This window comes from Microtus oregoni, unplaced genomic scaffold, assembly GCF_018167655.1.
Source record: "Microtus oregoni isolate MIOR12 unplaced genomic scaffold, Mior012 000000F_ref0000247, whole genome shotgun sequence".
NCBI lineage: Eukaryota > Metazoa > Chordata > Mammalia > Rodentia > Cricetidae > Microtus > Microtus oregoni.
This window is the reverse complement of record NW_024543059.1, coordinates 50,124,170-50,136,548: the sequence shown is the minus strand read 5'-3', so window position 1 is coordinate 50,136,548 and position 12,379 is coordinate 50,124,170. Positions and strand designations below refer to the sequence as shown.

General features: G+C 41.4%; 1 protein-coding gene across 3 annotated transcripts in view; it reads left to right on the top strand.

Moving 5' to 3' along the window:
- Lrrc40 (leucine rich repeat containing 40) overlaps positions 1-12,379 on the top strand; it is a 30,488-nt gene that overhangs the window by 8,445 nt on the left and 9,664 nt on the right. For all 3 annotated transcript variants that reach the window (XM_041664783.1, XM_041664694.1, XM_041664869.1), the window contains 7 exons: positions 1,867-1,990; positions 4,123-4,265; positions 5,351-5,523; positions 7,289-7,376; positions 7,494-7,539; positions 9,085-9,196; positions 11,476-11,583. In XM_041664783.1, the coding sequence (XP_041520717.1) occupies positions 1,867-1,990; positions 4,123-4,265; positions 5,351-5,523; positions 7,289-7,376; positions 7,494-7,539; positions 9,085-9,196; positions 11,476-11,583 (794 nt within the window). The remainder of the gene's footprint in view (positions 1-1,866; positions 1,991-4,122; positions 4,266-5,350; positions 5,524-7,288; positions 7,377-7,493; positions 7,540-9,084; positions 9,197-11,475; positions 11,584-12,379) is intronic.

Sequence of the window (12,379 nt, the reverse complement as noted above, 5' to 3'; positions counted from 1 at the left end):
ACATGTATTCCATGTATCTTGGTCATGCCCACCCCAACTTTTCCTTCCCAACCCATCTCATACCCCCACATTTTTTTGTTTGGTTTGGTTAGTTTTTCAAGACAGGGTTTCTCTGTGTAGCTGTGGCTGTCGTGGGACTCACTCTGTGGTCAGGGTGGCCTCAAACTCACAGAGATCCGTCTGCCTCTGCCTCCTGAGTGCAGGTGTTAAAGGCATGCGCCACCACTGCCCAAGTTAGGCCCTCACATTTTCATTTCCTTTTTGTGTGTTTGTTACCTGGTGCATTCTGTTAGAATGTTGGAATGTTGACTTAACTTGGCTTGCTTGTGTGCAGCTGACCACAGCTGCTGTGAGTTGAGTGGCTATGCCATCTCCAGCCCTTACATTTCTTTCTACCACTTTTTCCCCAGTGCTCCTGCACTTCAGGGGATGTTATAGATTTCTCTCTCAGGACTGAGCACTCAGGTTCCTCAGCACGTTGACTAGCTGTGTTTATAGTAACTGTGGCCCACCTCAAGAAACTTTTGTAGTCAAAATCGAGAGCAGCACTTATCTATGCTTATAAACGTTTAGAAGGCAGTTTAACAGTGTGACCACTTAGCAATACCACAGTAGTCAGATCCTGTACCTTGCCTTCACCGCCCATGAGCTTTTGACTGTGTTTACAATGCCAGCCTGAATTCTCTTCCGTGGTGCAGGCCTCACATCCTAGCATAAAGCTGTTGTAAACTACAAGCCACTACTGTAGGTGCATCTGGTGCATCTTGCCTAGCAGGTCAGTATTGCAGCATGCACAGTCCAGTATTGAGTAAGCTTGTTGTATCCCTTCTCCCCCGGTGGCTGCACCTTCTGGCATTCTGAGAGCTAGCCAACGTGGAGGACATTTCCTATTGAATTCAGATTATCTTTGCCCTGCAACCAGTGTATGATGTCTTCAGCAATAGGGTCTTGCCACTGTCTAGTTACGGTGAACAGCCAAAAGCAATGCCACTAGCCTGTATTGCTGTGGGGGGGGGGGTGTCTTTGAGACCTCCCTGACCAATAACTCATAGGGAGGTAAGCTATGCCTGGCACTGAGATTTTTGTTTAATGACCCATGTCTTCTGGAAGCAATTCTGTCTACCAATGTTAAAATGCCTTTTTCTTTAAATTTTACATAAATACACACACACACACTCATGCATATAAAGTTTTGTTCTTAATTATATTTATGTGTATGTGTATATGTGCATTTAAGTGTGTATACCTGTGGAGGCCAGAAGAGGGCATTAGATCACCTGGTCTTAGAGTTATATGTAGGTAGAAAGCTGCCTGACATGGGTACTAGGACCCAAACTCAGGTCCTCTGCAAGAGCAGTATGAACTCTTAACCATTAAGCTGTCTTTCTGGCCTCTTTAATTGTATTTTTTACCTAGGTTACACGGTACTGGGTTTTTTGTTTTTTGAAAAGGATTTTTCATACATCCTAGGTTTGTGTAACCCACCCCCACTCTTTCTGCTTCTCCTCCCCCTTCCTATCCTTACTTAACCCTTTACCTTCTTTTGTGTCACATGGTCTACTGCAGAGGGCTTGCATAGTGAGGGGAGACTGGGGATTAGTAGACACTGTCAGGTACAATTCTTTTGAAATAAGAACTGATTTTAATTCCTGCCCATGACTTTGGTGGATATGTAGTGGACCTGCAGGTGTTGAAGAGGAGCATTTGAATGAATATGGTCTATGAGATGATGGCTGAAGTTGAAAATACCTATTCTTCTGAAATTCCATCTCATGTTAAAATTCCTTCATAGCTCTGAAATTTCTTTCATGGATCTATTTACTGCTATTTAGTCACTGATAGGTTCATTTCCTCCTCTCTTTAAAGGATCTTTCAAGCAATCGTCTTGCAGCTGTGCCTGCTGGTTTTGCTTTGCTGTCCAGTCTGCTGAGGCTCAATCTTTCCAGTAACCAGTTGAAAAGTTTGCCAGCAGAAATAAGCAGAATGAAAAGTAAATCTCCATATTAAGTACTGTATGAATTCAACGTTAAAGCAGCTTTCTTTTAGAAAAATAAGAGGATAATTATAGAGAAAGTAAATTTTTTTGATTTTCTCCAGACCATTATATCTAGGGTTTGCCTAAAGAATGTCTACCAAAACCCATGTAGGCTTAGGACAGAATGAAATGTGACTGGGGAGCAGAGGAAAAGTGCACACTGGGCAACTGATGGAGAGACTGCTTCATGCTGTCTCAGTGAGTTTATTCACCATCCTCTCCTCCTCAGCTGTCTCCACCTGGGATGTGCGGGGGATACAGCTGTAGCTTTTCATCGCCAGTGTATAGTGTTGCGGAGATAACATTAAAGGACACGGGTGCACTTTGGTGCCTCTGTATTTGAACTGTCTCAGCTCTTGATGTAGAGTGTAAACTTTTTTGTTTAAAGGCAGAAAACAGTATTTCTGGGTTCATGATTGGACTACAGCACCCATTGTAAACCGTTTATCATAGCTAGTCTTTTGGCTAATAATCTTTAATACTTTTTTCAAGAAAATATAATTAAAAGTTAGATAATGAAAAATTGATAAAGATTTTGAGTTATACTATCTCATGTAACTCAGGCTAGCCTCAGACCTGGCCTTGGTCTTCCTGCTTCCACCTCCCTAGTGCTGGGATTACACAGGGCAGTTACCATGCCCCGCTCCTATTCATATTTTTAAGTCTCTATTTTATGAAAGATTTTTATGAAAAAAATCACATAAATGTGATTTTTATACAACTGATTATAGATAAGTTTGAATTAAATTGTATATCTTTGATGTTTTACGGTTCTGTTAAAGAAATTATTTTGGGCAGGCCTTGACCTAAAGTACTGGAACTTAAGATCCTACTTATCTTTGCCATTTTCAAAAATGTCACTACACTGAACTAAGCAGCATGTAACGAGAAGGACAATGTAGTGAGGAGGACAGACGCCCTGTCTCCAGAATCGAATGGAGAAGAAGTATCCAGGAGATGAAGATGCTGGAAGTAAAGTCATTCTTTAAATACAGAGTTTGATCTTATTGTACAGATTAGTTAGATATTAGGGAAGCCATGTTAGAGCTAGGGAAATCTATGAGCCTGTAGGCTGAAGATGGATGCCCCAGTGTTACAAAAGAACTTTGGGTGGCTGTCCAGGCAGTAAGATGTGTCTGTCAAGCCTAGAGGTTTGGAAGTTGCTTCTACTTCCTGTTTACTTAGGTCATATTATATCCTTCTACGGTCTTTGATGGAGTTGAAGACTAGATAGTTATAATAGTTTTTCTTAGTTAGGTTAAAAGATAAATTAGATATAAAACTTTAGACTTCAAAGATAGGATAGATGATAGAGTACTTAATTTGCCAAATGTAAATCCATATACAGAAAGATATCTCACATCATCAAATGCTTATGACAGAATGCGTGCGTGCAAGCATGAGGTTCTGAGTCTGGATTCCTGGCACACATGTAGACCTCAGTGAGGAGAAGTGAGGTCCAAGTTCATTAAGAGACCCTTCAAAACATGGGTGTGAAAGAGAAGATACTGAACAGCAACATCTGTTCTTCACATGCACAAGCATATGTATCTGTATGCAAACATATGTATACATGTATGTTTGCACACAGAAAAAATGGTTGAGAAAAGGAAGAGGCAACATGGATAGGTAAAAGAATGGGAAAGAGTATATAGAAATCCAAGGCTTGCATGAAGATACAAATCTGTCTAAGCCACTGACAGGTTCATAGGACAGGTTCATCACATTCCCTCATCCATCAAATATACATATATCTTTAGATGCCTTTAATTGCACTCAGCTCTTAAAAGACTGTAATTGAGAGCGGTGCAGCTTATGCCACTCGTATACTTAAGAGTAGCTTAGCAGAGAACCTGTACTTTTCTGTGTTTCAAAGATGATCTGGACTATTCAATATTGATTTTTAACATTACCATTTATCTTTAATTAAATGTAAAAATCAATTTTCACTCATTCAGTTCAAGGACACATGCATGTTTTTGATATGTATAAGAACAAGCTCAGAAGTCTTCATTGTGACATGTTTATTAGGTCTGCTAGTTTTCTGTGTTAAAGTATTTTTTATTATCTTTGAATATGTATTGTAGGATTGAAGCATTTGGATTGTGACTCCAATCTCCTGGAGACTGTGCCCCCTGATGTGGGCAGCATGGAATCACTGGAATTGCTTTATTTGCGGAGGAATAAATTACGTGTTCTACCTGAATTTCCTTCTTCTAGGCAACTAAAGGTACTATTTAGTTAATACTTACACCATTGAATGTTTCCCAAAAGTTATTTATGAAGTTGAGGTTTTTAAAAAGTAGCTAATCTTTGATCATAAGTAGTCCATAGATTGTATTTTTCTTTGTTGATGTCTTTCAACATTTCAGTCTACTACTGAGAGGACTGATAATTTGTTGGTGATGGAAAGAGATGTTCATTTTCCAGAGTAGGACTTGGTGTGCTTCATGTGGTGAGTCGTTTGTGTCTGGAGGGGGCCTTCTAGTGAGGTGAGGAGCTCTGCCGTGTGCTGTGTGAGGCCTTGTAGTGAGGTGAGGAGCTCTGCCGTGTGCTGTGTGTGGCCCTTGTAGTGATGTGAGGAGCTCTGCCGTGTGCTGTGCTGTGTGAGGCCTTGTAGTGAGGTGAGGAGCTCTGCCGTGTGCTGTGTGAGGCCCTTAGCCGCCGTGGGGGAGGTGTGGGCCTTATTCTTCGTTCTGCCACCTTTCAGGTTTTTCTCATTGCAGTGGCATTTCCAGAATTAATTTTTTGACACTAACATTTGATGTAACATTAGTGCTGCCTCCTGCTGGATTTGCTCTGCCTTTGTTCTCTTTTGGTGTCAGGAATGTTTCTTTTAAATTGAATCATAATGGTGCATTTTTAAAAGTGCTGGGAAATTCCATTCACTATGGTACGTTTTTATTGGTAGTTTTAGATTCTGTTAGGAAGGTGGTGTATGTAATGGTCTCTAGTGATAATTCTGTAGCACTTGTTACTGTGGAAACAGTTTTGAATTGGATTCAGTTGTTCTGAAACTAGTTCTTCATCAGTATTGTGCATATATTTATACATGTAAATGTAAGTAATAAATTGTTTCTCTGTTCTAGTGTTGTAAAGAATGTTTCTGCCAGGTTGAACAATATTTATTTTAAATTGTCAAAAAATGTTTTTCTTTCATTGTATTTTCGCTTTAAAAGAGGTTATATCTAAATACCATGATAATTACAGTGTTGATTTTTCTCTGTGTTGTAGTGATTTAGAACCAAGAGTATTCACACTTGTTTTCACTGTGTAGTGTAAGCTGAATGAAATTTCCTATACCTGGTTTCATAGGAATTGCATCTCGGTGAAAACCAGATTGAAATGTTAGGCGCAGAGCATCTTCAGCACCTGCAGGCCATCCTGGTGCTGGACCTAAGGGGCAACAAGCTGCGGTCTGTGCCTGAGGAACTGTCCCTGCTGCAGTGTCTGGAAAGGCTTGACTTGAGCAACAACGACATCAGTAGGTATGCGTAAAGATTAAATGGCTAGAAATTAGAACTCATTCTGCATTGGATTGTGTTTTTGTAAGTCCTTTAAAAAAACTCTTAGTTACGTAGTGAGCTCATACTGTATAGAGAGAAGGATTAGTTTTCTTCCTTGACAGCCAAGTACTGGGATTAAAGCATGCACCCACCACATCTGACTTATTTAAGAACTCTTAAGGGCTGTTTTGAATCATTTTCGCACATGGCCTCATCTCCAGATAGTTATTATTCATGCTTTGACAACAAATATTTCATAGGTATCTATTGGGCTTGGATGATGAACCTAGAATTGAGAGAAACATAAGTACTTGGGTGACAAAGGGTTTATGATTAGAGAACTTAGGCAGGATCAAGACTAGAGTGAAGCAGGTTAGTTGCCTGGTGCTACACACCTGAGTTCCAGCAGCTGATCTTTAAATTGGGATGTTTAATTTCATGTGAAAGTTAGTGTGTATGATCCGTACATCAGGAGGAAACAACACACACAGAGCTTTGGGAATTCTTAATAGGGTCCAAGAAGAGAAGTCTAAGAATTTAGGCCAAATAATCAGTTTTAATTAATTCAGAGCCACCAACACACCATGAAGACACTGCCCTTGAGTGCAAGCTAATTAGAGCAGATCGTTGATGGTGGTGAGTGTGGGGTCTCTGGAAAGGGGTGTTTGTGGGTGGTAGGCTTTAAAGATGGCCTGTCAGTTAGCGCAGTAATATTTGTCACTAAGAAACATTTCTCAGTGCAGTTCGTTGGCAGCTGTGTGATGTGGCTGCAGTGGCCACGGAGAGAAGGGGATGGAAATGGGGGAGATGAACCAGGATGAGCTGTCTTTAGTAGCTGATGGAGTTGGAGAAGAGCACAGTCATACGGAAAGAATGGTGAAAAGTTACTGTTTAGAACAGAATAGCCTTGGGGCTGGAGAGGTGGTTCAGTGCTTTAGATCAGTGACTGCTCTTCAGAGGTCCTGAGTTTAATTCCCAGCAACCACATGGTGGCTCACAGCTATCTGTAATGAGACCTGGTGCCCTCTTCTGGCCTGCAGCAGACTTACAGGCAGAACTCTGTATATTATAGTAAATAAATGGAAGGAAGGAGGGAGAGAGGAAGGAAGGATTAGTCTGCAGATCCTCAGCATTATACAGCAAGGCACACAGTAGGTTTTGAGTGGATGATGAAAGGGTATGTGGTTTCCAGCCGTTGGAGCTGTTTGTGCCCTCCAGACTTTGTAACATGGAATTCCTCACTGCTGCTGGAGCTGCTTGCCAGGAGGTAGCCAGCCTTCTTGTGTCTGAAACACCATATCATCTTCCACTGGGTAGCTGTTTCCTAGGTGAGTTTGGGCTCACTAAAGAAGCAGTGAAGGAAAAAACAGATTGTAAGGTACTACTGAATTAGAATCTTACATAGTAAGAGCCTAGGGTTTGTTCTAGTTTTTGGAGGTGCCCTTGTGTAATTGGGTGAAGTCTGATTTATCACTGGGCTGGGATTGCTCATGGCTGGTTGTTTAGCATCTCTGTGAGCACCGGGCAGATAGAGCAGATGCCCTGTAGCAGCTTTAGTGTGAAGTTGGAAATGTGTCTGGCTGTCCCTTTGTGTGTTTAGAATTTGAAGGGAAATATTTTAGGTTTGTTCATGGTTCCTCTTTGAGATGATTACATGGTATGTTGTTGTCACTTGTTACTTTATAGTAATGCCTTGGTTGCTTCAGCCATACATGTAATGCTTCCCTGAAATCAATCTGTTCTGTAGTCTGCCCTGCTCATTAGGAAACCTTCATTTGAAATTCCTGGCACTAGAAGGAAATCCTCTAAGAACCATTCGAAGAGAAATTATAGCTGTAAGTTCTATTAGAATTTAGCACTTTATTTTTAAACTAAAATTGAGGCATACATGTTGATGCACAAACCTTCCAAGTGCGCCTTGCTAACGGTGAGCCTCTGTCTCCCCCTTTCAGAAAGGAACTCAAGAAGTCCTAAAATACCTACGAAGCAAGATCAAAGGTACTGCCATTTCTTTCTGTATTTTCCAGAGGACCAGGGTTTAATTCAACTGTGTGTAATTCTAGTCCCGGGGGGTCTGACACCCTCTTCTTGACTCTGACAGTAATGCATGCAGGCAAAACATGCACACATAAAAAAATAAAAAACAATAAAAGTTATAAAGGAATATGACCAAACTCCTAAGGAAGTTCTAAATAACAAAACATTTAATTAATACTACTAATGCTTTACTTGGTCTTTTATTTCTGTTGCTACTATCTTTTGTTCTGTTTTTATGAGTGAAATATTCATATTGTGTTTGCTTGGGGCATAATTATTTAACAATTTTCTCAAAGTAGTTATTTGATTCACAGTCATGTGACTCTGTCATGTGCTTCTGTTGTGCTCCTGCCACTGTAGCTCTTGTTGCTTTTGTTGTAGGATCGCTTCCGTTTCTGCTAATTAGTAAGGTAGTTGAATGTGTGAGTATGTTCACATGTCAGGAAAACAAACATCTTAGTGGTTTAATATCCAAAAGCTTCATTATTCAAATTGCCAGATTTTAAATGATTGGAAATCATTAGCTTTATTGTATCACAAATGAAAAGATAGGTATATTATTTGGTAGACATTTGAGGGAAACAGTATTTTTCTGATGTTGGCCGGACCCTTCCACTGGGCCATTATCATTATTTTGCTGAAGAGAAAGGATTTCTTGTTGATGCTGTAGTTGTCTTATGAAGATTCTTTCTAAAGAAATAGCTGCCTGGCGGTGCAGGCCATGCCTTTAATTCCAGCACTGGGAGTTCAAGGACAGCCTGGTCTACCAAGTGAGTTCCAGGACAGATAGGACTGTTACACAGAGAAACACTGTCTTGAAAACCAAAAAGAGGGGCTGGAGAGATGACTCAGTGGTTAAGAGCATTGCCTGTTCTTCCAAAGGTCCTGAGTTCAATTCCCAGCAACCACATGGTGGCTCACAACCATCTGTAAAGAGGTCTGGTGCCCTCTTCTGGCCTGCAGACATGCACACAGACAGAATATTGTCTACAAAATAAATAAATAAATAAATAAATATTAAAAAAAAAAAGAAAACCAAAGAGAAAGAAAGCTAAATTGCGCTACAGTAGGATGATTTTGGGTGATGTGGGTAGAACTTTATTTTCTACTAATATGTTCTTAAATGAGGTCTGAGTTGTTGGGAATAAAACATATGACCATTGGGCTGGAGAGATGGCTGCACAGTTAGGAGCACTGGATGTTCTTCCAGCGGACCTGGCACCAACATGGCAGCTCACACCTGTCTGTGATTCCAGTTCCAGGGCTTCTGACACACCCACAGACACACATGGAGTCAAAAACACCAATGAACATAAAATTAAAATAAATTATAAAAATAAATATATGACTGTGTACCAGTATTATTAATACTATGTAGCGATCATGTATGCTTTTATTATATATTATTAGCAATTTAAAGATGGCTTTGTAGTAGTAGTAGTAGTAGTAGTAGTAGTAGTAGTAGTAGTATTAGTAGTATTCACTTTATATAACTTTCTTTTCCAGATGATAGTGGGACCAGTCAAAATGATTCTGTTCCTGCGACTGCCATGACACTACCTAGTGAATCCAGAGTCAATGTCCATGCCATAGTCACACTAAAGCTGCTGGACTACAGGTATGCAGTTTGTCCTAGTTACTGCTCTGTGTTGTGACTAAACACCATGACCAAGGCTCCGTCTGAAACAGTGTTTAATTTGGGGCTCACGTTATGTTCATGGTTACAGAGAGTTAGAGTCTTGGCAGCAAGCAGGCAGGCATAGTGCTGGAGCAGCATGCAGCAGAGGGAGGGAGGGAGGGAGGGAGAGAGGACAGACAGACAGATAGACAAAGCAAACTGGAATAATGTGAGCTTTTGAAACCTCAAAGTACACTGCCAGTGACACACCTTTTCCAATAAGTTCACACCTCCTAATCCTTCCACACAGTTCCTCCACCTGTGTTCCAAGCATTCAGATATATGGCTTTATGGAGGCCCTTCTCATTCGAACTCTCAGAGTCCATCTGTATAGGAGATGCATTCAGTGCTCACGCTATGGTCACACTGAAGCTACTAAGTACAGATATGTAGCCCACCTGCACAGCATTGCAAGGCCCATAGGAAACTTTTGAGAGTCTTTCAAAGAAAGGGCAGCTAGTGAGGAGACAGAGTCATGGGAGCAGATTCCCCTTTGCAGGTTCCTCGGGAGAATTTAAAAGTGGGTTCCAAAAGGAACTTGAGTCAGAGAGGTAGAGTGGTTGAGTATCCAGGGAGAGGAACTGTGGGAAGGAGGTAGAGTGGCTGAGTACCCGGGGAGAGGCATTGTGGGAAGGAGGTCGAGTGCCTGAGTATCCAGGGAGAGGAATTGTGGGAGGAGGTCCTGAGCCACCATGTGGGTGCTGGAAGTCAAACTTGAGTTCTCTAGAAAAAAAAGCCAAATGTCCTTAAAGACTGAGCCATCTCTTCAGCCCTCTGTTTTGTGTGGTTTTTATTAAAGAACACTGTTGCCCTCACTGGGAATGAGGTGGACTTTGGCCTGATGGCAGTGTTCTATCTTTCTGGGTAGTGTCTGGGAGGCGGTGGCTGCTGCATCCTTTCGTTCTCTCTCTTCCTGCTTAGCCTCCCCTACAAGAGTATTTGACTCAAAACAATGTTAGTTGCAAAAAACTATGAGAGAGATGTGTGGATTAATGTTAACACTTTATGGTGATATTTTATTACAAGAATATGAGTGACAGTTTAGTATTTAATTTCTCAAATTCTCTAACTAGTATTTAGAGAAAATTTTATGCTCGAGGGCGAGTCTGTTAAATAAGAACTATCATTTAGTTAATGAAAAGCTTGACTAACAAGCAGTTTGGGAAGTGATTACCTCATGTTTGTGAGTGGAACTGAGGTGATGTCTCATAGTTGCACTGCATTCTGGGAGCACAGTAACACTGAAGCACTGATGGTGTCCATGTACAGAGTAAGGGAAGCATGAAGTTCCTACATTATGAGGGGTATCCTGCAGAGGTGTCTGTGTACAGAGTAAGGGAAGCATGAAGTTCCTACATTATGAGGGGTATCCTGCAGAGGTGTCTGTGTACAGAGTAAGGGAAGCATGAAGTTCCTACATTATGAGGGGTATCCTGCAGAGGTGTGAGTATTCGTCGGGTGCATCTAGCCAGCCCTTTTGCTCACACTCTTTCTTGTGTGGTGTTAGGGTGGAGAGATGGAGGAGTACAGACTCCAGACCGATAACTTTTCTCTACAGAATCTATGAGCTCATGTGGCTCCTCATCCACGTGTTGGTAGGAACCCACTCAGCAGTGAAGAACTCTATTCACATTACTCTCATTCCACCCTTTAACATGTGAGTTGGAACCCCTGCACCTATTCTGTGTTCCTCCAGTCATATGACATTGTTATATATGTCTACATATACATAAGCCATGGCATAAATATCAAAGGCTACTTTTCAGATTCCAATCCCAGAGCAAAGGTCATCAGTGTGGTCCCATAGATAGTCAGTTCACCCTTTCTCCTCCTGTCTCTGCCACACACTAGAGGAACAAGAAGGTGTTGTGTAGGTGGTTACATGACACTTAGTACAGGGTTGCACTCATTATCTGCAGCCATCAAAGCTGACAGATCTTACAAATTTTTTTAAAAAGCTTGGTTTTAAAATCAGATTCAGCTCCAATCATAGGCAGAGAAATGGACCATGCATTCTCTAAGTGTCTGAACTTTGAAAGTACGTCTGTCTTGTTCATGTGACCGAGCATGAGTGGGGCATGCTGACCTCACAGAGCTTCATCTATAGATACCATAAACATGTTGGTAAAATCTGTAAAGGCCTTTAGAAGTAGGGAATAGAGATTACATATTTTCTGGACAGTTGAGAATGTTTTATTTTTGAACTGCTTCTTACTTAGTGATAAACAAGCAACCTTGATTCCTGATGACGTATTTGATGCCACAAGAAGCAACACCATCACTTCCATCAACTTCAGTAAGAACCAGCTGTGTGAGATCCCCAAAAGGTAGGATGGCCTCATGATGCGCTGTTCAGGTTGGCCTTGTAGTTGCATCTTGGAAAGTAGGTGTTAGTTTCCTGAACTGTTTATTGCTGTGTGATGTTTTTGCTCTTAACTCTTTTGGCTCTCTGGGGGTCCCAGCACCCAGCTCCCAAACAAATCACACACAGAGGCTTGATCTTAGTTATGAATGCCCGGCCTTAGATTGGCTTGTCTCTTCCCAGCTTTTCTTAACTTAAATAAATTATGCTGTCTATCTCCCTTTTGCCTCTGGGTTTTTTCCTTTTCTTTCTTCTATCTATCTTACTTCCACTCTTACTCCATGACTGGCTGGGTGACTAGCCCCTGATGTCCTCCTCTCCTTGTTCTCTTGCTCTTCCTTTTCCTTGTCTCTCCTTCTGCTCATACCCTCTGCCTGCCAGCCCCGCCTATCCTTGCTCCTGCCTCGCTATTGGCTGTTCATCTCTTCATTAGGACCATCAGGTGTTTCAGAAAGGCAAAGAATCACAGCTTCACAGAGTTAAACAAGTGTAGCATAAACAAAAGCTGCACGCCTTAAAATAATATTCCCCAGCAGTTAATGATAGAGGGGGGCTGCAAACCGTGGTTCCACTGCTCTGAAAGATCCACAGGCTCTTAAAATTCCCTGCTTTATGCTGTAAACTGGGGAATTAGCTGTGAGAATCATTAGCTCTAAAATTGCTAGTCTTGTATAATGAAGTATAACAGTGAGACTCCCACTACCAGGCCCACAGCGAGGAATTGTGGTTTCACTTCAAAGCTCAGTACAGCTGTGTGTACT